Raw genomic sequence first — 25,325 nt, 5'->3', positions numbered from 1 at the left:
ACCATGGGTATATCATGTGCATATAGGAACAAGTTGGTCATAAGTCCAGGGCTTAAGTTTAAGGGATAGATATACATGAAGTGTACTTAGGTTGGAAAAAGGGAGGATGAGTATACACGCTATATACACTAGATATACGTTTATACATGTATTGTTAATGGTATGTCAGGCGTATATCTGCCCAAGGCAGTTGTATACCATCAGTATAAATGGAATAGATTTCTTTTAGGCTTTAATCTTAGCCCAAAATTACACTTAGCATGAATGTGGGCCTGGCCCATTTCGATTTAACATTAGAACAATCCAGGTTTTGCTTAACTTAAAAAAATATAAGAAACAAAAGGGGCTTGGATGGTTTCTTTACAACCAACTTTCGGTTGTCAGGCCCAATAACCTAGAACAATATATGTATAGATGTGTTTTTTCCTTATATATATTTGTGTCATGTATATATATAAGTGTGATAAGTTCAGTAAATTAATTCTAACCAAGTTCCCTTTCTCCTTTCTCCTCATCACAGGATGCCACTTGGGCCTAGTCTAAACCAAATCTGTTGGGCTGAGGCCCAATAGATCAATTCTTTCAAAGTCATGGCCGTCCAAAGAAAGTGAAAGCGAAGCTAATATTGTAGATGTATTGAAGGCCCAACCATGGGTAAAAATGGTCAACTAGGAGTTTGGTACACCCCTATCCTAGCCCTCTCTTTCAATTATGCTATTTTATTTGAATATTGTTATTTTTATTTGATTAATGTACTTGTATAATTTGTAAGAATTCACATCATCTATCGGAATCTTAATTTTTAGAACTAGTCGTCTTAGGACAACGGTACCTAGTAGACTTTAAGTCCCAAAATGATTTTCAAAAAAAAAAAATCGGACTAAGTACAACGGCTTTAGGAGTGATAAATATTAATTTTTTGATAGAAGTTAAAAACGGAAGGGTAAAAGGATTTTTTTTTTTAGACCACAAGTATTATGGCCTTTCCCTTTCACAAACCGGGTCAGCTTTTTGAAATAAAGGAATACATTTATACAAAAATGAAATAAGTTCTGGACCAAAATTTAATCGAAACTAAGTAATTTGGGCCAAGCCCAACAGTGGAAAATAAAGATTTTGGGCTGAATCCCACCTGAAAACAAACACATTTTGGGCCAAAAGCCCACTAGAGTTTTTCAAAAAAAGCAATTAATGAATTGGGCTAAGCCCACTGGAGTATACCTTTTCATATCTATATTTTTGGGCTTAAGCCCGCCTTAAAATAACAAACCAATTTTATACATATATACGGATTCGAGACAAAAAAAATCAAACCATTTATACAAACCAGACCCAGTCAAATAAGTGAAGTATATTTGTAAAAACAAAAGTTGTAGAATAAGAGGTTCTGGTGTATTATATGGATTGACTCGAGACATAGTGTGGGATTAAGCATGAATGAAAAAGGACACACACACACACACACATATATATATATATACACACTCACACACACTATGGAACCAAAATATTTTTTTAAAATTCACTATCCTTTTACATAAAAGAAGACTATTCTTATCCGGACCGAAGCTCAAAGGAATTGACGGAGGCCTGCACAAGCGGTGGAGCATGTGGTCAGTAAGAAACTCCTCAATCAAAATGAATGAGACCTTTCATGGCCAAACCTAAAGTACCCTATATATAAAGGGAATATATTCAATTCTTTTCCAAAACCAAATGATATGCAATAATGACAGTCTTTATAAATGCGGAAAGTAAGCACAAAATAAATAGTTCATGCATATAATCACACACTAGAGTTCGAAGGTCAACCGTATAGTACGGATCCTTAATACTGGGGTGCCTAACACCTTCCCTAGGGGGATCACCAGAACCCTTACCTAGAACTTTGGATTACGAAGGATTTATCATGGTATTTGAATAAACCCTTTACCATCGGTTTTCCTAATTTCCTAAAAAATTAAGTGGCGACTCTTTTTCAAAACAAAATCTGAAAGAGCACCAACAAGTTCGAAGTAGCTTTTCGAGCGCTAACCCCGCCTCCGAAATACGAACCGTAACATCGAGTTATCAGCCGTTACTACAACTCTTTCTCCATTATGTTGTCGCAGCTCTGAAAATAATTAATCATTGCCTGTTAGATGGTGTGAATAGCCAGAATCAGTGATCTACTACTCCTTAAAGTCAACATAATTGCTATGAGATTTATTTTGTGCCGATTCAAAAACTGCATTGTCTTTTCTCTCAACGTCCTAAACAGTAAAGCAATGCTTCCATTTAGGCTCATCATCTTGTTCAACTTCAAAAGCTGCATTTGCTTTGGAGATCTTAACACGACAATTTCTATGAGTATCCCCAAGTTTCCCTCATCTATGGCACCTGATTGATTTGTTACCTTGTGAACTGTTACCAGCGACCTTCCTCGGATTAGTACCTTCTTCTTGACCATCCTCATTTGATTTTCCTTTTGAGAAAAGAACTGCTCCCTATTCAGAGTTGAAACTTTTGGCCATTTGTTTAGCCAAAGCTTCCTGATTAAACAATAGATTTTCCAATTCTTCAACTGATAGCTGTTTTTCCCATCCATGAATGGAGGTGACAAAAGGTGCATACTCCTTGTTTAAACCACGAATGAGAAATCTTGTTAAACAGGCTTCACTAATCTTCTCAGTAGCGTCTAGTTCTGAAATTTCAACACAAATATTCTTTAGCCGCAAGAAATATTCTAAAATTAACATGCTTCCTTGCATCATTAATGTGAATTCATTTTCCAAGAACTATAATCTTGCAATATTCTTCTTGGAAAATATCCTTTCAACAGTTTCCTAGACTCGTGTCATGATCCATTTATGGATCGCGTGGCCACCTACCATTCCTGCCTCAGTAGGAGAACCCTTAAACACAATCCTAAGCCATTTCCAATCATAAACAGGATTTATTCAATAATAATTTATAATCATAATCAAGCGGAAGTAACTCTTTTATTAAATAAGCTGAATTAAGTACAAAAGTGGCTTAAACATAATAGCCTTCCCAAAACCTGGTCTAAACTAGTACAAGAGCGACTAAAATTAGAAGGTACAATACTCAACATAAATAAAATTGAACTCAACCTCCATCTAGGGATGAAGATGATGGAGGTCTTCAAGAATAGCACCGCGCATCTTCCGGAATCTCTCAAATCAAGCTATCCACCTGTAAGACTCTACACCCCGAATGGGATGTAGCAAGAGTAGTATCAGTACAACACTAGTACTGGTAAGCATCATAGGCTGACAATGGTTAGAACAACATAACTACAAATAGATAACACAAATAACTTGGCAGGCAGATTTTAAGTCAACTTCTATGTATATCAAAAATAAGTCTCATCCTGACTCAATTAGATCCTCGGTGAAAACAAGTTGCTCAAAGGTATTTAATTTCCCTAACACCTACCATTTATGTGTTTTCCCCACATTCAATGCAATTATGCCACTAGGATGATGTAACGACCTGCTTGGTCGTTATAGTCTTTTCAGAACTTTTTGACCTTTCCTTGAGCTGTTAGCTCACTTTTGACCCAAGGAGACTGTTGGCACATTTTCTGAGGTATTTAGATACTATCCGGACTACTTTTTGGGAAATTTGAACTTTAAGAAAAAAGAGTTGACTCAAACTTTGACTTTTGGGTAAACGGACCTTTTTCGGGAATCCGTCAATTTTGAAAGGTCTGGATGGTCATTTAGAACTTGTATGCTTATTTGGTTCGCTCCCAATGCACTCGGGTGCATTTTGGGACTTGAGTTGGGAATTTAGATTGAGGTATCAGGGGTTGACTCGATCAACAAGACCTCTATTGGGAATTTCGAGGCCACGAGTGCGTTCGTAGCTTGTTTTTATGTGAGCCTGCATATATGGTATATGAGCAGATAGCCTCGGGTGATAGTCAGGATTTTAGGTTAAGATTGCGATTTTAGGAATTCTAGCGTTTGGTGCCCGCTATGGCGGCACTAGAACTGCAGCAGCGGCACCGCTATAGCGGTTGCCAGGCTGCAGAAGCTGCCAAGTGTATTTCGTGGTTGACCGTCATAGCAGTCACTAGTGTCCGTCAAGGAGGGACCGCCGCAGCGGTCCCGTTTTCACGGAAGAGGTATCGGGCAGGTTAGTTCATTACATGAGTATTAAAAGCCCTAAGTCCCTCATTCTTTATTAATTTCTTTGGAGTTATTGAGAGCTTTTCAAGGTGATTCTTGGGAGAAACTCTTGTTGGTAAGTTCTTCTATTTCCTTTGCTATTTCATTGTCGTTAATCACCTTAGGATTCCATTATCATGATAGTTTTTTAAGGGTTTGATGACTAAAAGAGGATTCCATGAGTTCTTCTTTCTAGGCCTCTAAACCTTGATTTATTGATTGGGTTAGCTTATTTAAGCATAGAATTGATAACTAGAACCTAAGATTGCATGATTCTTCCAAATTAGTGGCTAATTTTTGGGATTAGAAGTTAGGGTTTATACCCAAATTTGGGGATTTTGCCTAGGATCCGAATTTAAGTAAATTATTGGTTCTCCTAGTTTGAAATTGATGGGAATTGATCATCTAGAGTGCTAATTTCATGGTACAACCATTAGATTCCTAATTTTCCCTTTCTAGTTCATAAATCCCATTCCATAGGTTGGGAATTTGAGTCTTGAATAGAAGTAGGGTTTGATTGATGTTCTTTTTTATTCTAATTTCTTGATTTCAATATGCTTCGACTTTCATTATCTCGAGGCTCGAAGGAAAGGAAAGACTAAGATGTGATTGTTGGAAACTTTATTGTTCGGCCCTCCAGGTAGTTTACGGTTTATCCTATGGTGAGACTTCAATTAGCGAAGCATATACTCAGACGATACTGTTAGAGAATGCATGTAAGCCTTCGGGTATGAAGTTGGGTTAGATATTGCCTTAGGTCGGGCTCTATTGTGCGATTTAGGGCTAGCCACCCCGTTGTATTGTGACTTATATTGTTCTATTGTTGTTGGCTCGATGCCACATGAAAATAGTAGATATTAGTGACTAGCGATATATCTTGATGATAATATTGTAGCCCCTTACTTATTGTCATTTGAGATGAGGATAGCGATTCTATTATGGCATATTGTGTAGTCTTTTGTGGATATTATTGGTGTGCCCATGTGTGATACTTCTGATATTGATTTGATTATTGACATTGAACTCATACATTGCACGCATTCTCATCCTTCATGATATACTGTTGATACATTGATAATATATAAGGAAACACTGTTATGAGCTGGGCTCAGTTGGATAAGAGTGACGTGAGGATCGATATCCGATGTTTATCCTGGAATCGAGGTATGAGTGCTGGTAGCGATTGCCGAGGTTGTCGCCGGAATCGTGAGGATACATGGACTTCACGGGTCCCCTATGGGTTGTGCTGCCGAGATGTGATATTCCATCATCGAAGTACATGTGTACAGTACATATGCATTGCATTCACACTTTATACATTATTGCATTGCATTGTACCATGGCTTCTATTGTGATATTCTTGTGATGTATTTGTGATATACGGATTTGGATTGAATGTACTGAGACTTGACACATTTGGGTTTAGATGATATAACATAGGTGATGATGTGTACTTGGTTACTGGCTCGTGATTGACTTATACCTTTCTGATTTACCTGTTTATCTTACTTTATTGCCTTGATATATGTTAGCTAATTTTAGTCGGCCTATGATACCTACCAGTACTTATTGTTTGGATTGACCTGCACTTGCTGCATTCTTTTATGAATGAAGAGTTCTAGGTGGGATCGACCTCTACTCCTCGTGGCTGATAGTAGTACGAGGGTTGATGTTTAGATTCTTACAGGGTGAGCACAAGGATGTTCGCCGCCTTGAAGATTCTTTTTTCATTTATGTCTTACTTGATATTCTGAGACATATTGAGACTATTGATGTATTATTACTTCCAGACTTATAGATTCTAGTTAGATGCTCTTGTATGACTAGACCAGAATATGGGGTGTATTTCCTTACTTCCACATTTTTCTTATAGTATTATCGTAAGACTTACGTATTTCTATCTCTTCTGCTTATTTACTTATTATGTCATGTTTTTAAGATTGTTGGGATAAGGGTTCGCTTACCGAGTTGGGAAAGGTAGGTGCCGCGCGACTTAGCAAAATTGGATCATGACAGATGACCTTTCCCAATCCCCACATCAATTGTTAATGCCCTCAAGGACGCTCACATACTTACCAATCACAATACAACATAATACTCAATAGGTTTGAACTAAAATGGAATGACATACCTTCTCACCATTCAAATACTCGAACAGAGTCACGCCAACTAGGTCATTCCCGATACCATGGATAATTTATTTATAATAAATCAATCACAAATCCTAGCGTATGGTTATATCAACTAAGCCTAATAGTTCCAAGTCTCAGAGAAATACAATCACAAACCCATATCATAATCAGGCATGAGAGATAATAAGGTACAATGCAAAATGTATATGGTATGAATGCAATGCATACGCAATGATACACACATGCTCTGGGGAGACGATTTCCATCTCTCGACAGTCATAACCCATGGGGGACCGCTAAGTCCATGTACCGTCATTCCGTATCACACAGCCTAGAATGACTCCTCCATCCAATATCAATGCTAACCACTCCATATCACACTGCATGGAGATGGCTACGTAAATATAGTAATGTCGCATGAATCATACTTACCTCTATCATCATCGTTGCCCAATATCAAGATTAAGACAGATATATCATAGATATGATAAAGTATGTCATGTAATAAGAATATCCTAAATAACATATGGATTCCAATCAATTTCGTACAAGGACAGACATCATAGTACAAGTATCACATGAATCTTGTTCCTTCCAACCGATCTCCCATAACACAAAGGAACCACGAATTTACAATAAGAAAAGACAAGCATAACTTAGGGAATCTACGGGCCACGATCCCAAACACACAAGTGACACAACAGTACCAATCCTAGTATAACCATCCCGACATCTGTGTCCAACAACCTAGGCATGCATTCTCCGTTTTATCTATCGTACATATACGGAACTCTAACCGAAGTCTACTAAAAAGAAAAAGTCGTAACCTACCTCAAGGCCGAACAGGTGCCACGAACATCCTATTGATCTTCAACTTCACACTCCCAAACTGTGACCTGCAACAGAGGGCCTTGGAATGTCAAGGAAATCCGAAAGAACAAGAGTAAAAAATCTAAGAATGTTATTCAGATTTCGGTTTTGCAAAGGAAAGATTGGAATTTATTCTCAACAGGATTTTCTAGGTTTTTCATGAGTTATAACCGGGTTTTATTGCTAAATAAGTCACCTAAGTCATAAAATATATTCTTTCCTTCATAAAACTCCAATCTAGAGAATATAGTCGAAACCCATTTACAAAAAGAGAGGAAAACTCAGAAGTTAGAGACGGTCAATCCTCCTAATTTAAGAACTTGAAGGATTCTCCCAAGAATGTCCAGATTTTAAGCTTAGAGATTCCATTTTGGTCATCTTAGACTTGAAAAGTAGAGAACCTTCATTTCTTTTTTTGGCTCGGAGGATGAATTCTTAGTGAAACGGAACATTAAAATGGAAGAGAGATGAAGTAATGAGATAGAGAGGTTACTTATTCCATGAAACCATAAGAATTGCCTTTCGAATCCCCCAAGTGGCGGCTGAAATTTAGGATTTGAGTAAAAATGGGATCAAATCCCGAAATAGGATTTAAATACTAGAGAAAACTGTGATACCCATCGTGGCGGGTTGCATGTCCTCCGCAGCGGTCATGCTATGGCGGGTCGAGAGGCCACTGTGGTGGTCATAAGCAAGAATTGAAAATACCGCTATGGCGGCTAGGAAGATAGTTGTGGTGGTAGCACCATGGCTATTCTCTTGCCGCTATAGCGCTTTACTGGGCCCTAGTGGTCCTTTACGATTTTAAATCTTTCCAACATGGTTCAGGGTCAATTTAATATGAAAATTTCTCTGCGTGACTAAGCAACACTGATCAAAAGACGTCTTGGGACGCGAGGAAATCACGATAACGGCCAAACGGGTCATTACAACTTGCTTTGGAGAACCATCCTCACGAACATGATCAATAAACTCTTTGCTAATAAATGTCCCTAAAGAAAATAGATCCTTCCCACACTTGATCTTCCATTTCCTAAGTGGTTCGGTATTATCAGGGGTATCCGATGGAATTTCTGTATCTGAACCAGCAACCAGTTCTCACAAGTCTTGTCCTTGAAGATAAGCTTCCATACACATCCTCCAATAGTTGTAGTTGGTTCCTAAAGTTTCTCAACACCATTTTGTGCATTTTCACCACTTCCAACATTAAACTAATCCATATTACACAATAAGAATTTTTTCATAAAACAACAACAAGAGCAGAGATTGAAGATTCCGAACCTGGCTCGAATACCATCAAACAAAATGATGAACCAGAAAATTCTTATTGAAATAATGAGAAGAAGCAAACGATTTGGAGAATGAACTAAACCTTTTTATTGAAAGCTTATATGAAAGAATACAGCAAAAATTTATTTTATAGACTAAACTGTAAAGTCATAACCGACTCCTAAAAGAAACCTAACTGGACTCCTAAAAAGGTGCAGAAAATATTCTACTACATCAGACTCTGTTATTGACTCCAACCTATCCCAAAAATATAGGAACAAACACTTTGACTTGGTAAAACTAAATGACAACAAAGAAAGCAGTAAATATACACTAATTTGTAATAGTTTCTTGGTGGAAATTTTCTTTGTGGAAAAGGTATCTATCATGTCTATTCTTTTCTTGGAGGATAAGTTTTGGACATATATAAATAGAAGATTTTATCTTCTCATAAAAAACACAATAGCATCCACAATATAGTCATTAGAAGAGTCTTGTTTAGGGGGATTATTCGCTCAATAGTTTATGCTTTTTATGTTAGTTTTTTTTTAATATGTGGGTCACTTGATCAAACTATGTTAAATATTATGCTTCTTTTAATACCGTCGTTCAAAGTTTGCAATTGATAGCTTCCGCATAATGCCCTGATTATTTCATCTCAACATTACACTCACTTTGAAATAACTCACTCCTTCATAAAACTTACTACTATTTATTTCAAGCTTGCTCAGGCTTCGACAATTGTTGTAGGAGTATTTTTGATGTCCTTTCGACCTAGAAGGAGAGAAAAATAGTGCGGGAATGGGTCGAGAGAGGAAATATATTTATAAATACACTTTTTTTTATAAAGTAATTTTTTTTTATTGTAGTTTATTTTATAATTATTTTATTATTTTGTACCAATTTATAATTCTCAAAACTTGGACGGATTCCTAAGGTTATATAAAGACACTTAAATTAGTTTTCATAATTCTGTTTATATATTGAAGAATTAAAATCTTTAACTTTGTGTGGGATAAAGGACTTTTAATTATAGATTTGGAGGAGCAATGGGAGTAGCAATTGAGAGGGAAGATGAGTGTATGGAACCATTTAGCTCTTTTGCCAAGATCCAATTCGAAAGAGTCAATAGAGTATATACTTGAAACTATGTGGAGGACTCGCAAGACTGGGCCTGATGATGCTGACCACCAAATCATCCATGAAATGCTTCAACTTCTTAATGATTCTGACCTCGACCCTGTAAGCCTTCCTCTCCTTTTCTACCTTTATGAATGTTTTTCTTGCTTTACTTTTTAGTCCCTTTAACAAAGAATGTCTCTTCCTTTTTTTGATAATTCTTTTTAATTCTAACTTTGCACGTGTCATGTTAAAACCACAAGGTTAAAGGGGCATTTTGGAACAATCCACATATCTTTAGTTTAAAATCGTAAGATTCAAAAGTCTTCTTTACTTTCTTAAACTTCGTGTCAAGTCAAAATCAGACACACAACTTGAAACAGAGGGAGCATTAGAATTGAGCTTATTCTCAAAGATGCTCATTCTGAATTGATACTTGATCATCATTCTTGATTGTGATCTCAAGAGAAAAAAGGAAAAAGAAATACTAATTGTTTTCTAAAGATAAGATTTTAATGTGAAGCTGTAATGTCTTACAGTTAGTTCCGGGGGGGGGGGGTGTGTGGTTCATTTAGGTTTTGATCATCTAAAATGAAAGTTTCATAATTATGGTACATAATTAATTCTCTAGTATTCGCGTAGTTTAATTTTTTCGATGTGTATTACTATTTGTTTAATTTCTTCGACGTGTATTACTATTTGTTGCACCATTTGCTTTTAATCTTGATGTTTCATTATCGCATTTTTCTTGATATCATGCTTTAAATGCTTCAAAGAATTTCAATACACTCTTTCATAAAAATTGACTTTTTCAAGCTTGCTCAAACTTCGTCAATTGTTGCCAATGGAGTTTTTTTTTTTTAATATTCTTTCGACCTAGAAATGGGGGAAAATAGTGCGGGAATGGGTTGAGAGAGGAGAACATATTTTTATAAAGTACAAATATATTTTTATATTTTTATTATAGTTTATTTTATTATTTTTATTTCCCCCTATGCTCTAAGAAAATGAGTTATACAAAATTTTCATTCTTTATTCCTTTTCAATATATTTGCCCTTGTCATCCAACTTTCAGGCCATATTTATCCCTCATTCACTAAATCTCATATCCCCACCCAAATTTTCCTCGTGACATCTATATAACCTTTTTATTTTCCAATTAAATCTAACCACCAATTTAAAAGAACGGAAAAGGCTCAAATATGCTATCGAACTATCGGAAATGACTCATTTATGCCACTCGTCAATAGTTTGGCTCATTTATGCCATCGAACTATTGAAAATTGCTCATTTGTGCCACTTATCAATAGTTTGATTCATTTATGTCATCGCCCGTTACCAAAATAACTCATCCATGCCATATTTCATTAACATCAATTTTACAATACCGTATATGATAGGTGGCCTCCAACTAGATTATGGTTGTGGGTGGGTAGGGTGCATGGATCGGATTTTTTTGTTAATTTGGTATTTAAAATTGGGCTGGTTTAATTAAACGACATAGACCTCTAATTGGAGGCCACGTGTCATATCTAGTATTATAAAACCGGCGTTAATGAAAAATGGCATGGGTGAGTCATTTTGGTAACGGGCGATGGCATAAATGAGTTAAACTATTGATGCGTGTCATAAATGAACCATTTTCGATAGTTTGATGGCATAAATGAGTCAAACTATTGATGTGTCAGTCCTAAACAAACGTGAGTGGCACCCACACTAGTCCTATGGTGGGGAAACCAATCCCTTAACCCATTACCAAGCCAATTTCAATTACTTAACCAATTATAAAAAATTACTCACAAATAAATGATAAGGAGAACCTAGCAATAGTATAAATAAATAACAAGTGTGGAAATCTAGTTATTACATCCCCAAAATCTGAAAATTACCGTATAAGGACTCTAACCAACAATGTCTAAAAAGAAGTACTGTCTAAAAATAACATAATGTTTGGGATGAAAATAGACATTTGAAATAAAGAAAGATCTTCGTGTGGCATGGCACCTGACAGAGCTCACCCTCTCGATCCGGGTAGCGAATAACCTCAACTAGATGCGAGGTCTGGAAGAAGTCACTGGCTCAACGTCTGCACTCACAAAAAAAGTGCAGCAAGTGTAGGTCAGTACAAGCAACACATACTGGTAGGTATCATAGGCCGACTAAGATTAGTATCATGCATACATACATAAAATAAATGAAATAGGCAGACAGGTACAACAAACATGTATCACAAATAATACCCTCAAATAATCCACCTTCAGAATAAGTCACCAATTATCAACAACGAACACCAATGCTCAAGCCAAAGGAAGTAAAATAAACAATGAAGTTCCCATCTCTGTCATATATCTGTACACACATGCTAAATGGTAATGTTTTCCCCAAATAGCCATGACCTCCAAGGGACCCATGGTATCCATGTACCACTCGTTCCCGAAAGAACCTCGGACCACGAGCTCACACTAGGCTACATCGTCACCCCCTATCAAATGTGCCTTACAAGATGTATATGTTCCATCTCAATCATCATCAACATCGTCTCATTATCAAATCACAAGGAATGACTCAAGAACACGTATCACGTCAACATCAATGAAGTATAATCAAATAACACAAGTTACAATAAGACTCACAAATAATCTGCTCAGCATAATAGAATATGTCACTAACATCAACTCATCTCTGAAGGGTATATATGAACACCTTCCTTTACACCTTTCTTTCAACAATCTCTAGAATACAATTCAAATTTATCAGCCTCAACAATGGAGAATCACTTCACACAATTAAATCATACAACTAACAACAATCATCCAAACTCCATATCCGAAGTCCTATACATGCTTTCTCCCATAGATTCTACGACATATACAATCAACTAATCAAAGTCTAACTCAAGTAAACCGTAACCTACCTCGAACCCGAACTGGAACAATACAATCACTCCGCAATAGCTTTTCCTTTCCTCAAAGCTTCGCAACGTTCAAAGTCTAGAAATCATAATGCTTAAGTAAGTAATGGAGTATGAACTCAATTCATGGGTTCTCTAATCATTTTAATCCTACCAATCTGATTTTAGCCAAAGTCTCCATTTTTATTGGAACCCTAGGTCTCAACAACCAATTTCCATCATTGAATAACAAGTTCTCATGCTATGAAGCGATAATCTCTATTCTTAGATAAATAAACAACATTAGCCAACAATAAACAATACCCATTAATATTCTAGGGATTTCCTTGGTGTTTGTGTTCTATCCTTCAATTCCCATTAAAGGTCCTTTGATTAAAACAAGAATCAACTAAGAACATTACGCGTAGAAGTTAGTGATTAAGGATTACCTTTGATGGAGAATAGTGCCCTAGACTTAGAAAGTCGCCTCTATGCTCTTAGGAACTGTTTTTGGGATTATGTGAGAAGTAGGGTCGAAATAAGGTATTTAAATAGGGATTTTGACTTACAGAGGTCCGTTGCAGCGGTCCCCGCTTCGCTGCAGCGAGCAACACCTTCGTTGCAGCGGTCATTTGGAAAACCGACCCTTCGCCGCAATAGACCCTCCTCGCTATATACAAAATACCGTGGGCAAAAAATCCTTCCGCAGCAATGGTGGATTTTGGGCGAAATTTTAAAATTTCCACTTTTTATACTTAGTCTCTAAAAATCATTCTAAGGCCTTATTAACACAATCAAAACACGGAACAAGTTAAAACACATCACATAGTCACTTATAAGTCACAAAACACAACATAAAACACACCCCAACTTATTTAGGTCCTCTCATTCCTAGCCTCGGGAAAGTACTAGCAAGGGTAGAATAGTCAACGCACGCATAACGACCAAGCAGGTCGTTACATGATGAGTGACATGAATGAGTCATTTTCGATAGTTCGATTACATATTTGAGCCATTTCCATTAAAAGAATTTAACCCGCCGTCAAATAAACCCCACCCACTAACCAAAATAAACTCAACCCCAAATTCTCAAACCCCACTCGTCCATCTCTCTTCCTGTACCAAAAAAAAAAAAAAAAAACACGAACACTATCATTCTCATTTTATTTTTGCTCTGAACTGCCACTTTTCTGAGCTAGATAAAATCTAGAATAAAAGATTGGTCAAGTCAGAAACATGGTATAGGAGCTCAAATTGGAAGCAAGAAAATCAAGAATTACCCAAGTACATACAAAAAAAATACTAGCAACTTTGGAATATAAATTAGAGAAAAAGTAAGCAACTTGAGAGTTCAATTCTTCCAATCTTTATACTGATGAGACATTATATAAAGGTAGATTTTAGCTTTCGACAACGTTTCCAATTCCAATTATCCCACTTCAGCTCTTAAATATAAAACATTTTTGCTCTTCCTTCAGTTTTTTGGAATGTTGTTTCCCGTGGTTCATTATTGTATGGTTTTCATTGATACCATGTTTGTTTCCATTGTTCTTAGAATTATATTGTTTGGTGTTGTCCGTAGCAGATCCAGAATTTTCACTCGGAGTTTGAAAAAATAATAAAAGCTGAACATAAAAAAAATGTTGTCCCTGGAATCGAACCTTCGATGCTGGAGAGAATTTTTAATAACCTGGACAGTTTGAGCTAACCTTTTGCATTTGTTCAGGATATTTAAAACTTATCTATGTACAAAAACACATAAAATCTAACCTATATATACAGTGTAATTTTTTGCCGAGTCCCTCCCCTTTAAATCTGCCTCTGGGTGTTGTAAACCCGTTGTAACTTTGTTGTTATATAACCATAAAAAAGTTCAATATTTGTAATTACCGATTTCGTGGTTTTTGCTTGGTTACTTATTTCATTTACCCATTAAATCACAACAAATGATACAGTCTATCCAAATATGAAGTAGTTGTCTTCTTTGTTAACAGTTGTTGGTACTGTCACTGCCAATTTATATGCTAAAATTAAGATGTTTGTAAGTATTATCTCTCTTTTCCGGGCCAGCTCCATGTTTTCCGGCGTTAACAGTGAAGGAGAGCCAGTGGGAGTTTGGAAATTAGGGGTTGGGTTAATCGGGGGGGCGGGTTAAACTTTCTTAAATGGGTGACAAGGTTTAACTGGAAAAAAAAAAAAAATGTCACATAGGAAAATTTAGGTGGGAACATGAGAATTAACATGTAGTAGTTACAGCTCATTTTTTTTAGACAGCTTTATAATGTTCTTTATAGTATTTTGCCATGGCTTTTTATACTGCTTTGAATTGTTTGTCCTTGTGCCGAGTGTCTACCAGAAACAACCTCTCTACCACCCAAGGTAGGGGTAAGGTCTGTGTACACTCTACCTTTCCCAAACCTCACTCTGTGAGATTTCACTGGATATGTTGTTGTTGTTGTTGTTGTTGAATATGAGATTTAGCAGATGAAGGGTGAATATGGCTTGAAAGTTGGATGGCAAGGGCAATAATTTTTTTTAGAGTACAGGGGCAAATCTGACCCTTTACCGTTTATAATTCTCAAAACTTGGACGAGTTTCTAAGGTTATATGAAGACACTTAAATTAATTATCATAATTCTGTTTATATGTTGAAGAATTAAAATTTTTATTTGTTTGTGGATTAAAGGACTTTTAATTATAGATTTGGAGGAGCAAAGGGAGTGGCAATTGAGAGGGAAGATGAGCGTTCCAAGTGTATGGAACCATTTAGCTCTTTTGTCAAGAGCCAATTCCAAAGAATCAATAGAATATATACTTGAAGCTATGTGGAGGACTCGCAAGACTGGGCTTGATGCTGCTGACCGCCAAATCATCCGTGAAATGCTTCAACTTCCTAATGATTCTGACCTCGACCCTGTAAGTCTTTTTCTCCTCTTCTACCTATGTTCATGTCTCTGAATAGTTGTTCCTATTCAGCAGCAAATGTGTGCTCGTATGAGTGAGGTGCTGGAATTACAGGTGCACCTTTGACTAATTTTGTGGAAGTAGTCAATTTCCTATGAGAATTGAACTTATTCTCAAAAACGCTCATTCAGAGATAGCACAAGGCCATAATGTGTCCACTAAACAGTTACCAGTTTAAAAAAAAAAATAGAGGTTATATCAATACCTTGATTTTTAAGTGTTACCGGTGTACTATACTTGTTGTTTTTTGTCCTCCGATTTCTGTTATTATCTGCTGCTGGTGCTTCGATTTTCGTATTATTTTGCTATCGCTACTGTTCATTGTTTAGAATGCTTTGAAATGCTTCCTATGGTATTTTGCCATGGTTTTCTCATTGCCGTTACTCCTTTTTCGAACTGCTTTCATTTACTTTTTTATTTTATTTTTTGCTTTTACTTTAGCTGAGGGTCTATCATAAACCGCCTCTCTACCTCTAAGGTAGGGTAAGGTCTGCGTTCACTCTACCCTCCCCCAGACCCACTTGTTTAATGGGAATGTTGTTGTTGTTGTTGTAATAATTCAAGTCTGAGACCAATGTTGACTCATGGAGTAAAGATTGTTGTTTTACTAGGTAGAGGTAAAACACAGAGTATACTTTGGTTATGCATAATAGTCTCACTTTGGTGAATTCTCTTTCGTTAGTATTAAAAATGAGTGAGGAAATGTTGGACATATTATAATAAAATAATAATATTAATTTGGAAGACTTTTCATATTAGTGGTTGTAATGGTGAAAAAATGGTCATAATTTCTTATGTAACTCTTGAAACTAATATCACATGATCTAGCCACTTATAATGCCACAAATAATTTAAGTTATTTGCTAGAACCCAGGGCATTGGTGCAGTGGTAAGAGTGCAACGCGTGATGCGTGGGTTAGGCGCACGTCATGGATTCAAATCATGTCACAGGAAAAACCGTGGTATTTAGGTAGAGCATTTTAGAGTGACGAGCTCACTGTCTACCAAGTTTACAACATTTTTTTGCACAATTATACCTTAATTTTGATCTGTCTGAGAGTTTTCATATCAACCTGAATAAAAACAGTATCTTTTTAGTTAATGTCGACCATGTGACTCGGGAACATGGTGAGATTTTGGGATACAAGGTGGAAGTCATGCCCACGGTATATCTCGGTCTGCTTCTTGGCTCAAAATACAAAAGCTGTAGCATATGGAAGGGTTGTTATTAAAAAGTGTCAGAAGAGAAGCACATTGAAGAGACAGTACTTATCTTTTGATGGAAGATTGACACTGGCTAATACTCTAGTTGATGTTATACCAACATACTTGATGCTATTGGTCCCTATGTCAGCTAGAGTAGAAAAAACTAGACGTAATTTCTTATGGGAATGGAAACAAGCAGGCAGGAAAAATGCATTTGACAAGTGTTGCTATCCAAGAAGCATGGCGGTTTAGGTGTCAGAAACCTACGACTTCACAATAGAAGTGTGATGGATATAGAGATGGGGTATTGGCAGAGAGGAGCACTGGAAGGAGGTTCTGAAATACAAATATGGGCTACAGGGAGATGGATGCACCCCTAAAGTTGTATATCCACATGGCTATTTTTGGAAGTTTATCAATAGCTTATAGGGTGAATATCAGGAGCTTACAAGGCTGAAAATTAGAGATGCGAGGAAATTGAATTTTGGCTAGGCAAGTGGTATGGGGAAACCACCTTAGCTGATGTTTTTTCTGATTTGTACAGCTTAGTAGTTAATAGCTGTGTGATTGCAGATTATTGGGGATGGCAAATGTTGGAATCTCCAGTTTCGAAGAAATTGGAAGAGCTAGGATTTCACTAGAGATCACCAAAGGAATTGTGTTGGACAGCTCAGAAAGAGTTCTGTTTGTTAGAAATAGAAGGGAAGTAAGATGGAAACGTTTCTGTAAAATCCTGTCAGGTGCTGACAAGGGAGTTGGGTAGAGACAAAATGGAATGGCTTGGAAAATAATTTGGAAATCAAAGGCTCCAAGCACAATTGCATATTCGGTTGGATTTCAGCGTACAAAGTGTTTGACATTTGTTTTGAGCCGAGGGTCTATCAGAAACAGTCTCTCTACCCGACAAAGGTAGGGGTAAGGTCTACGTACATCCTACCCTTCCCAAACCTCATTTGTGGGATTACACTAGGTACGTTGTTGAAGCTTGTTTGACACAATTTAAATTGCAGAGCAGGGACTTTATCTATGTGTCATTTGTAGAGAAAAGAGGGAGTCAGTGAATCATCTTTTGTTGTTTGCAAGTATGTTTGACAAATATGGGGCACACTTTTGACTTTGTATGGAGTTCACTGTGTTATGCCATCTAATTTCTTGCAGATTTTAGGGAGTTGGCAAAGTCGGCCACTACAAAAAAGTAGAAGAAGATTTGAGAGGCATCCCTGTTTGTATTATGTGGTTAATATGACTTGAAAGGAATCAAAGTGCTTTGAGGGCAGGGAGGGCAACATTTCTTTTGTTAATTATAGATGTATAGATTTAAAGATTTGGTGTAATGCTTCATTTTGTTGTGGCATTGATATAATGTTGGGATTCTTAGATTCCCTCCAGATTCAAGGGATCTAATTCCAGCAATCCTTTGTACTGAATTAGTACCATCTTGTACTATTGTCTTTCAAAAACTCTACCTCACTTTTCATGCATTCTACAAACTTTTTTTCGTGCATCCCCACAAGGAAGATGTCTCTCTCTTTGATTGTGGTTAAACTCCAAAGCTTTATGATGCGCTATATTTATAGGAATGAATGGCCGCCTTCAATTCTCCAAATCCATCCAAGACTTGGTTACATTAATTGTACCAATTGTAGATGTAGAAACTGTTCCATAGAATAAATAAGAAATTAGTGGAGTAATAAAGCTGTAAGAACATGAGATCATGGGTGAAGGACTAATAACTTGACCTAAAGGGTAATAAGTGTGTTGATCATGAGATAGTGGTTTCAAGAGTTATACAATAAATTATGTCTGCTTTTTCACCATTATAGCCTCTTAAATGAAAAGTCATACAATTTTTTATTTAATATTACTGCATTATAGCATATAGAATGTGTAGTGTCTGTTTTAGGACCATCACCAGTGTAAATTCTGCGTTTCCTTCAAGCTTATCCCCTGAGATTGTACTTGTCGATGGGCTCTGTAGAAGATTTGGGCAAATTAAATATGAAATATTGAACTAGAAACTGGATATAGCGAAGATAAATTATTGCCCTTTACAGCTTTCCTGAAGTAATAAAATTTTCAATGTGAATACTACTTATGAATTCACATTTATTTAGTAGCTTCTGTTGAGTCTCTGCAACTATATATATCATCCTTTAACCATAGCCCATTGCTATGGAAGGACGATTAGTGTTTTAGCAACTTTTGTTGTCTCTAAATGAAACATTCCTAATTGCTTCATCATTAGTGTATGGGAATGATACTTTTGGAGGAATATTGATATTTTGATTTGTAGCAGGTTTTAGGAGGGGTAGAGGTAGGCAAAAGAACAATTGGGGGAGGTGATTAGACAGGACATGGGATATGACCCTAGATAAGAAGGTCGAAAATTAGGGTAGAAGGGTAGTAGGTAGCAGATTGTTGGGGTCCTTTTACGTGGGGAAGGCAGGGGGCTTGTATCCCCTTCTCATCTTCACCTTATTTAGTAGTATTAACTAGTATTTGCATAGTATCTTATTTGTCATTTTTACTACTACCTGTTACCTCATTCGCTTTGTTTATCTTTCTATTTTGCTGTCGTTATTTTCCTGTCTATCCTGCTTTGATCTCACTTCCTTTGAGCCGAGGGTCTATTGGAAACAACCTCTATAACCCACAAAGATAGGAGTAAGGTTTGCGTACATCCTACCCTCCCAAGACCCCACTTGTGGGAGTACATTGAGTATGTTGTTGCTGTATTGATATTTTGATGTGAAGTTCAGAAAAGCTACACCATCAGGTTTTAGCTTGGTTCCTTCTCATGTTGGTGTTTGCTTTGGGTACTATATGTTCATCTCCTTGGAAATTTTAGCACAATTGAATAGCTTAAGTTTGTGCCAGCGGTGATCAGGTAGCTGTAATTTTCTCTATGTGAATATTATGTGCATCTAAGTATCATACAATTGTTTGTTTATTAGTTATAAAAATATACATGATAAAATATATCTTAAATCTATACTCATCTCTTTAGGGTTTCATTCCTGATGTAAGTATTAGTTAGTAATATCCTTCCATGTAATGTGATTCCTATATCAGCCACCATATTTGCATGTTTGTTTTGCAGCTTCTGGTGTGCCTTCGTATTTTGATTCGCAAATGTGTTTATGAGAATGCCAAGAAGGATGAGATTCAAAAGTTGTTTCCTGCTGAGGTCCAACCCGAGTTGCAAAGACTATTAACACTTCTACTGCAAAAATTTCAAAAGGAGTGGCGTGAAGATATAGCTAAAGACCTGGTCTGTAACTGTCTTAATGGGTTCGGCATTAATGTGTTTGTCATTTTATCTAGTGAAGAATGGAACACTAAAGCTGAATCTTATCACAATCAGGTCATCTTGCCTCAACTGAAAGCATTGACACGGAGCATTTGGAAAGAGGGCAGTGAAATCGGAGACCCTGCAGCAATTATAAATTTAAAGGTATAAGTTTATCTATCTTGGCATGTCAATCTGGAGAAAGAGAAGAAAGAAAGAATTTCCATGCTATTTACTCCTGTGATGAAGAAATCGCTTAATATTTACAGACTGTTTCCTCATGTGATTTGGGCATATATTACTTCTTCCTGACTAAGTTCTGCCGATTCCTCGAGTTGTGTCTATTAGCGTCTATGATAGCAAAGAACAGTGATTTCTTTCCAATTTATTTCCCTTTTGGCATCAGGCTTGTGAGGTTCGGGAAAGAGTTATTGTCTTTACTTTTCATGTTTGTCTTTTCATTATATAAGTTTTGCGAAAGCTCTGTTCCATGCAGCTTCAAGGTGATGCAAAATCTAGCCATGAAGAAAAAGATGTGCCGTTCCACTTGACAAAAGACACTTTAGAAACAATGTTGAAGTCAATGTACTCTCTAAGGACCGAACTGTCTGACGATGTGAGTTTATAGTTCTCTATCTAGAGAGATATAGTGTTCTCAAACAAATGTGGTATAGTTTGCTACTGTCCTTGAACAGAAGGTAATGTAGCCTTTCATATTTTAATTTACACAATGCTAATTGCTAAGTGGATGGTTTCTGCTTTCATTTACTGGGTATTCTAATTTAGTTGATCTATTGCCTTTAAGGCTGGAAAGACATTTTCTTCTTTAATCTTCCTAGAAGTTGGATATGATTACCACCTTACTATGCATCAGTTTGAACATGGCTTGATATTTTTCTACCCATTCTAGTTGACTCAAATGTAATTCCATGTCACGCCCGAACACGTGATTCAAATATTGTCATGTTTTCTTAGGCCTCATTTGTTTTTATTAAGATTAGTTCCTCGACACGTGCATTGCATGTGTATATCGAGTCACGTAGAGGATTATTTTACAAAATAATATCAATATTATCAAAATAGTGAATGAATGATTAATGTGAACAAACTAAGTCTAATTAGATACATGTGATATTTTTACTTACTTTAATTTTATTAGGCACAAACATGTGATGAAGTATATCTCACAAACTTAATCCCTCTTCGCTTGAAGACCCTTCGACACTATTTGAGCTTTGATCGAAAGGTTGTTGCCTGAAGCTGCCACCACTGTGCGTACTGCATCATTGCCGATCGGAACCCACTTGTTGATTTTGATCTTTATTTCCAGTTTGATGTTAATAAATTATGTATATTATACGTATATATAAGTATGTATGACATATTTTATTTAATTACATACATGATGGAGCACCATATACCCTGTTAATATAACAACATACGCAGACCTTACCCTTACCTTAGGAGGTAGAGAGGTTGTTTCCGACAGACCCTTGGCTAAAATAAAAGCAAATGAAAGCAGTTCAAAAAAGAAGCAACAACAATGAGAAAAAAGCATGTCAACGCACATAAAAGAATGACCAGTAGCTACAGCAGAATATACCATTTAAATGGTATATTAATAGAACATAAAGTATATGATACACATATAAACTGTATATATGGTATTACTCAAAATATACCATCAACATGCCATTATTTATGTAGTATATATCATTAATATGCACCACTTGAGTTCGTATATACGGTACATAATAAGTATATCATACATATATAACTGTATATATGATATATTAAAAACATACAATTTTCGACGGCATATCAAGAATGGAGTTATCTATTAGGCCTAACTGGAAACTTTTGATAGCACATGTGGTAATATTTTCTGCTTTGAGTTCTTAGAGAGGCATCCAAAAAAAAAAAAAAAAAAAAAAAAAAAGTGTATTTGTTAGGAATTTGATTGACTAGTAATATGATACAAAAAGGTAAAAGAGGATTCCAGTTTCATGGATGGCAAAATTGATCCTCAGATTGTATATATTTTTCAAACGAAATCTTCAAATGGATACTCAACAGGTGGCTAGTTTCATGGAAGAATAAGATGGCAGGGCCCCAAAAGTTTTTTTCTAAGTGGCAGGCCCTCATTTTCTTTTCCATTTATTTTGGATCCAGAAATTACTAATGAGATGATTAGCAAACATGAGGGGCTTTTTTGTATTTTTAAAAACTTCAGGGTTAGATTTCTAAACTTTCAAGACATCCCTTTTTTTCTTTCCCTCTTACTTCTTCGTTCTTTTCCCTCCAACTCCAGTGATCGTTGAACTTCACCTTTTCCCACACCTCCATCTCCAAAAAAACATATTTGAAGGCAGCTTTGGGAGCGAAAAAAGCTATTTCAAGAGCCAATATTTGAAGATTTCAACTGAAGAACAGTTGCAAGTTACAGAAGACCTAATTTTTTCGTATTCTGATTTCTTTCGAGTTCAAAATGATAATTTTAATGTGATGTTCCGAGTTTATAATTTACAGCATGTTTGAACTGTAAATAATTTAGATTCTTTATAGCTAACCCAAATTTTCGATTTGGTTTCTAATTACTTAGGAAAATTATTTTATCAGCTACTTCAAGTCATCTACGGAGCTAAGGTATCGGAAGGGGGTTCATCCGAACTATGTTTGTCAAAAAATTATACTATATACTCTCTCTGTTTCAATTTACGTAAACTTTTTACTATTTAGAGAGTTTACGAGGTAGTTCTTTGACCATATTTTTCTTACATTTTTTCTAAATTATTTGAATTATAGATTATCATGACTTATAATACTTTTTATGTAGTTTCTAAATTTATAAATTTTATTTTTACAAACTTGATAAATCTATGTTAAAATTTAAGGTGAAAGTTAAGTTTGACCCTCGTACTCCGAAAAGGTTCATATAAATTGAAACGGATGGAGTATAGAAGATCAAAATTCTTTTTGTATGAAGATGGTAACGTTGAAGCATAAAAAGCATCCTGATTATGTATTATTTCTCGAGAATAACCATGGATTAGGACCTTAGATACGCCTTCTTTTATGATTCGCCTTCTTTTATGATTGAATGATTTTTATTGTGATTGTGGGACTCATTAACACGTTCTTACATCAAGAAATCACGCCTATGATAAATTTTATAGTACGGTTTTGCACTCAATAGAGGAAAATTTCCAACATTGTCGTCATGTGCTTCACGTATTAATGAGATGAGACGTGAAAGTAGGGTCCACATTTTGGTGTCTTGAGCTAGTTTAATTAGTTAATCAATATCTTGGAAATTTTTCTTTCCTTTATTTAAACTACATAATACGTAATTAGCTTCAAATTAGTATTTTTTTTTTAATCTTTCAACATATTTTGGTAGCTTGATGGCTAAGTCACTTCAATATTAAGACCATAATTATGTATACAGACAGAGATTGTACGTTAATGACAATTGACTGACTATGATGTTTAAGGTACATAATTTGACTTATATGATATTAGGATCAGAAGAAATTACTTAAATCTTATCAATGTTTAAGGTTTAAATTTTAATAAATTTGAATTCTTGAAAGTTGCAGGCGTTATATAGAATGAAGGCTGTGTCAAGCAATTTAAGAACTTCTAAAATTGTTGAAAAAGTGCCATAAAAATTGGAATAGATGAAATAATATATAATCAGTTGGTAGAGTAACTTATAAATATCCTTTGTTAAAGAATTTTGCTCACCCATGAAGACAGCAACTATAGATCTTGCACGCCCTAGATTGAAGGTCATATGGACTCATAAAAAATGTTCATAGTCAAAGAATTAACTATTGTGCTTACCCATGAATTTAGCAACTTCTTGCCCATCAAACATTTTGGGAGTTCAAACTGCAAAGTACTAGTTTTACTAAAATATAGTAGTCCATCTATTTGTGTTTTGTCCTTTTCCAATAAAAAATCTCATTTCCAACGACCTTGAAAGTGCAAGTGTAATAACAAACAGTTATGGAGTTAAAATACTCAGTAAGGGTTCAATTTCAAATATATATATAAAAAAAAAATTAAAAATTATAAAAAAGAAACATAGAAAGAAGTCAGGAGATTCAACATCTACTATATATACATAAAAAATAATTTTAAGTTTATATATATAGTGTAATTTCGCGACGAAAAAAACTCATTTCGGTACCTCAGCTCCCCCCAGGAGTGGATCTAGGGGGAGGGAGGGTGTTCACCTGAACCTCCTCAAATCTGAAGCACTACATTTTTATTTTTCAATATCCTTTAGTGAAAATTCTGGATCCGTCACTGACCAAATTTCATGTGCACAAACCCATATGTTCATTCATTACACCAAGTGTAATTTATTTTATTATGAAGCACACCATATTACAGAGAAGTTAGAGAACCAACTCAACTTGGCCAACCCCCAAATGCATGAAATATATAGTTATTTATATTTACTGCTTTTCCTCATGCAAGCAACTTCATTAAAGTCATTAAAGTGTAATTTATTTTATTATGAAGCACACCATATTACAGAGAAGTTAGAGAACCAACTCAACTTGGCCAACCCCCAAATGCATGAAATAAATAGTTATTTATATTTACTGCTTTTCCTCATGCAAGCAACTTCATTAAAGTCAGTTGTTTGGTTCCAATTTAGACAAAAAAAAAAATAAACAAAAGGTGACAATACTCAGAAAAAAATATCGGGCAACGCCGACAAATTGGTCCAACCAAGAGGCAGAGCAGATACATCTTCTAACAATGATGACTGTCATTTAACACGGTTTCACCGAACTTTTTTATTAATTAAATATTTAAAAAAAAAGTTAATAGGTATTCAACAAGTTGACATAATTTAAAAATAATACAAAGTAATTAATCTTAGAACATGAAGGCAAAGTGTCAGAACCAAGTCACCAACCCTAAAATTTAACAATTTATAATTCAAATCTAGATATTCAAGAACTATACAAAAAGTACTAGATAGTGCGGTTCTTCTCATATCAATATGGTGAAAAAATGTATCTTAAAATGTTGATTAAATTAGTTCATGTAGTTAGATTCTCACGAAATGAACCGTGACAAATATTTTGAGACGGGGGAGTATATTATATATACACTGTGGTAAATTGTGATAATATGTTAAATATATTGCTTGTATTAAATCATTCATATAATGTCGGGTCACCACTTAATTAATAGCTCAACTGCATTAGGGCTAAGGACTATAATTTCGGTATAACTTTACTCAAGACCTTATATATTTGTTAAGAAATTTACTAAATATATATAAATATCTATTCTTAAACTTAATAACTCAAACGATATGTGAATTCAATAATATTCTGAACTCATAAAGTAAAATTTGAATCAATTCCTAACCAAATACCTAAATA

The 25,325-nt window shown here is 35.6% G+C and overlaps 1 protein-coding gene across 6 annotated transcripts; it reads left to right on the top strand.

Moving 5' to 3' along the window:
- Window positions 1-13,570: 13,570 nt before the first annotated feature.
- LOC132053535 (uncharacterized) lies at window positions 13,571-20,744 on the top strand. 6 transcript variants are annotated; one of them, XM_059445610.1, is made up of 5 exons: window positions 13,571-13,848; window positions 15,157-15,371; window positions 19,726-19,896; window positions 19,990-20,079; window positions 20,411-20,744. In XM_059445610.1, the coding sequence occupies exons 2-5, from the start codon at window positions 15,195-15,197 to the stop codon at window positions 20,540-20,542; spliced, it is 570 nt and encodes a 189-aa protein (XP_059301593.1). In that variant the 5' UTR covers window positions 13,571-13,848; window positions 15,157-15,194; the 3' UTR covers window positions 20,543-20,744. The 6 variants fall into 6 exon arrangements, with proteins under 6 accessions (XP_059301593.1, XP_059301594.1, XP_059301592.1 ...); XM_059445611.1 differs by having other exon boundaries at window positions 15,142-15,371; XM_059445609.1 differs by lacking the exon at window positions 13,571-13,848 and adding an exon at window positions 14,732-14,840 and having other exon boundaries at window positions 15,142-15,371; window positions 20,385-20,744.
- The last annotated feature ends 4,581 nt before the right edge of the window (window positions 20,745-25,325 follow it).

Source organism: Lycium ferocissimum, chromosome 4, assembly GCF_029784015.1.
Source record: "Lycium ferocissimum isolate CSIRO_LF1 chromosome 4, AGI_CSIRO_Lferr_CH_V1, whole genome shotgun sequence".
Taxonomy (NCBI): Eukaryota; Viridiplantae; Streptophyta; class Magnoliopsida; order Solanales; family Solanaceae; genus Lycium; species Lycium ferocissimum.
This window is presented reverse-complemented; position numbering and strand designations above follow the sequence as displayed.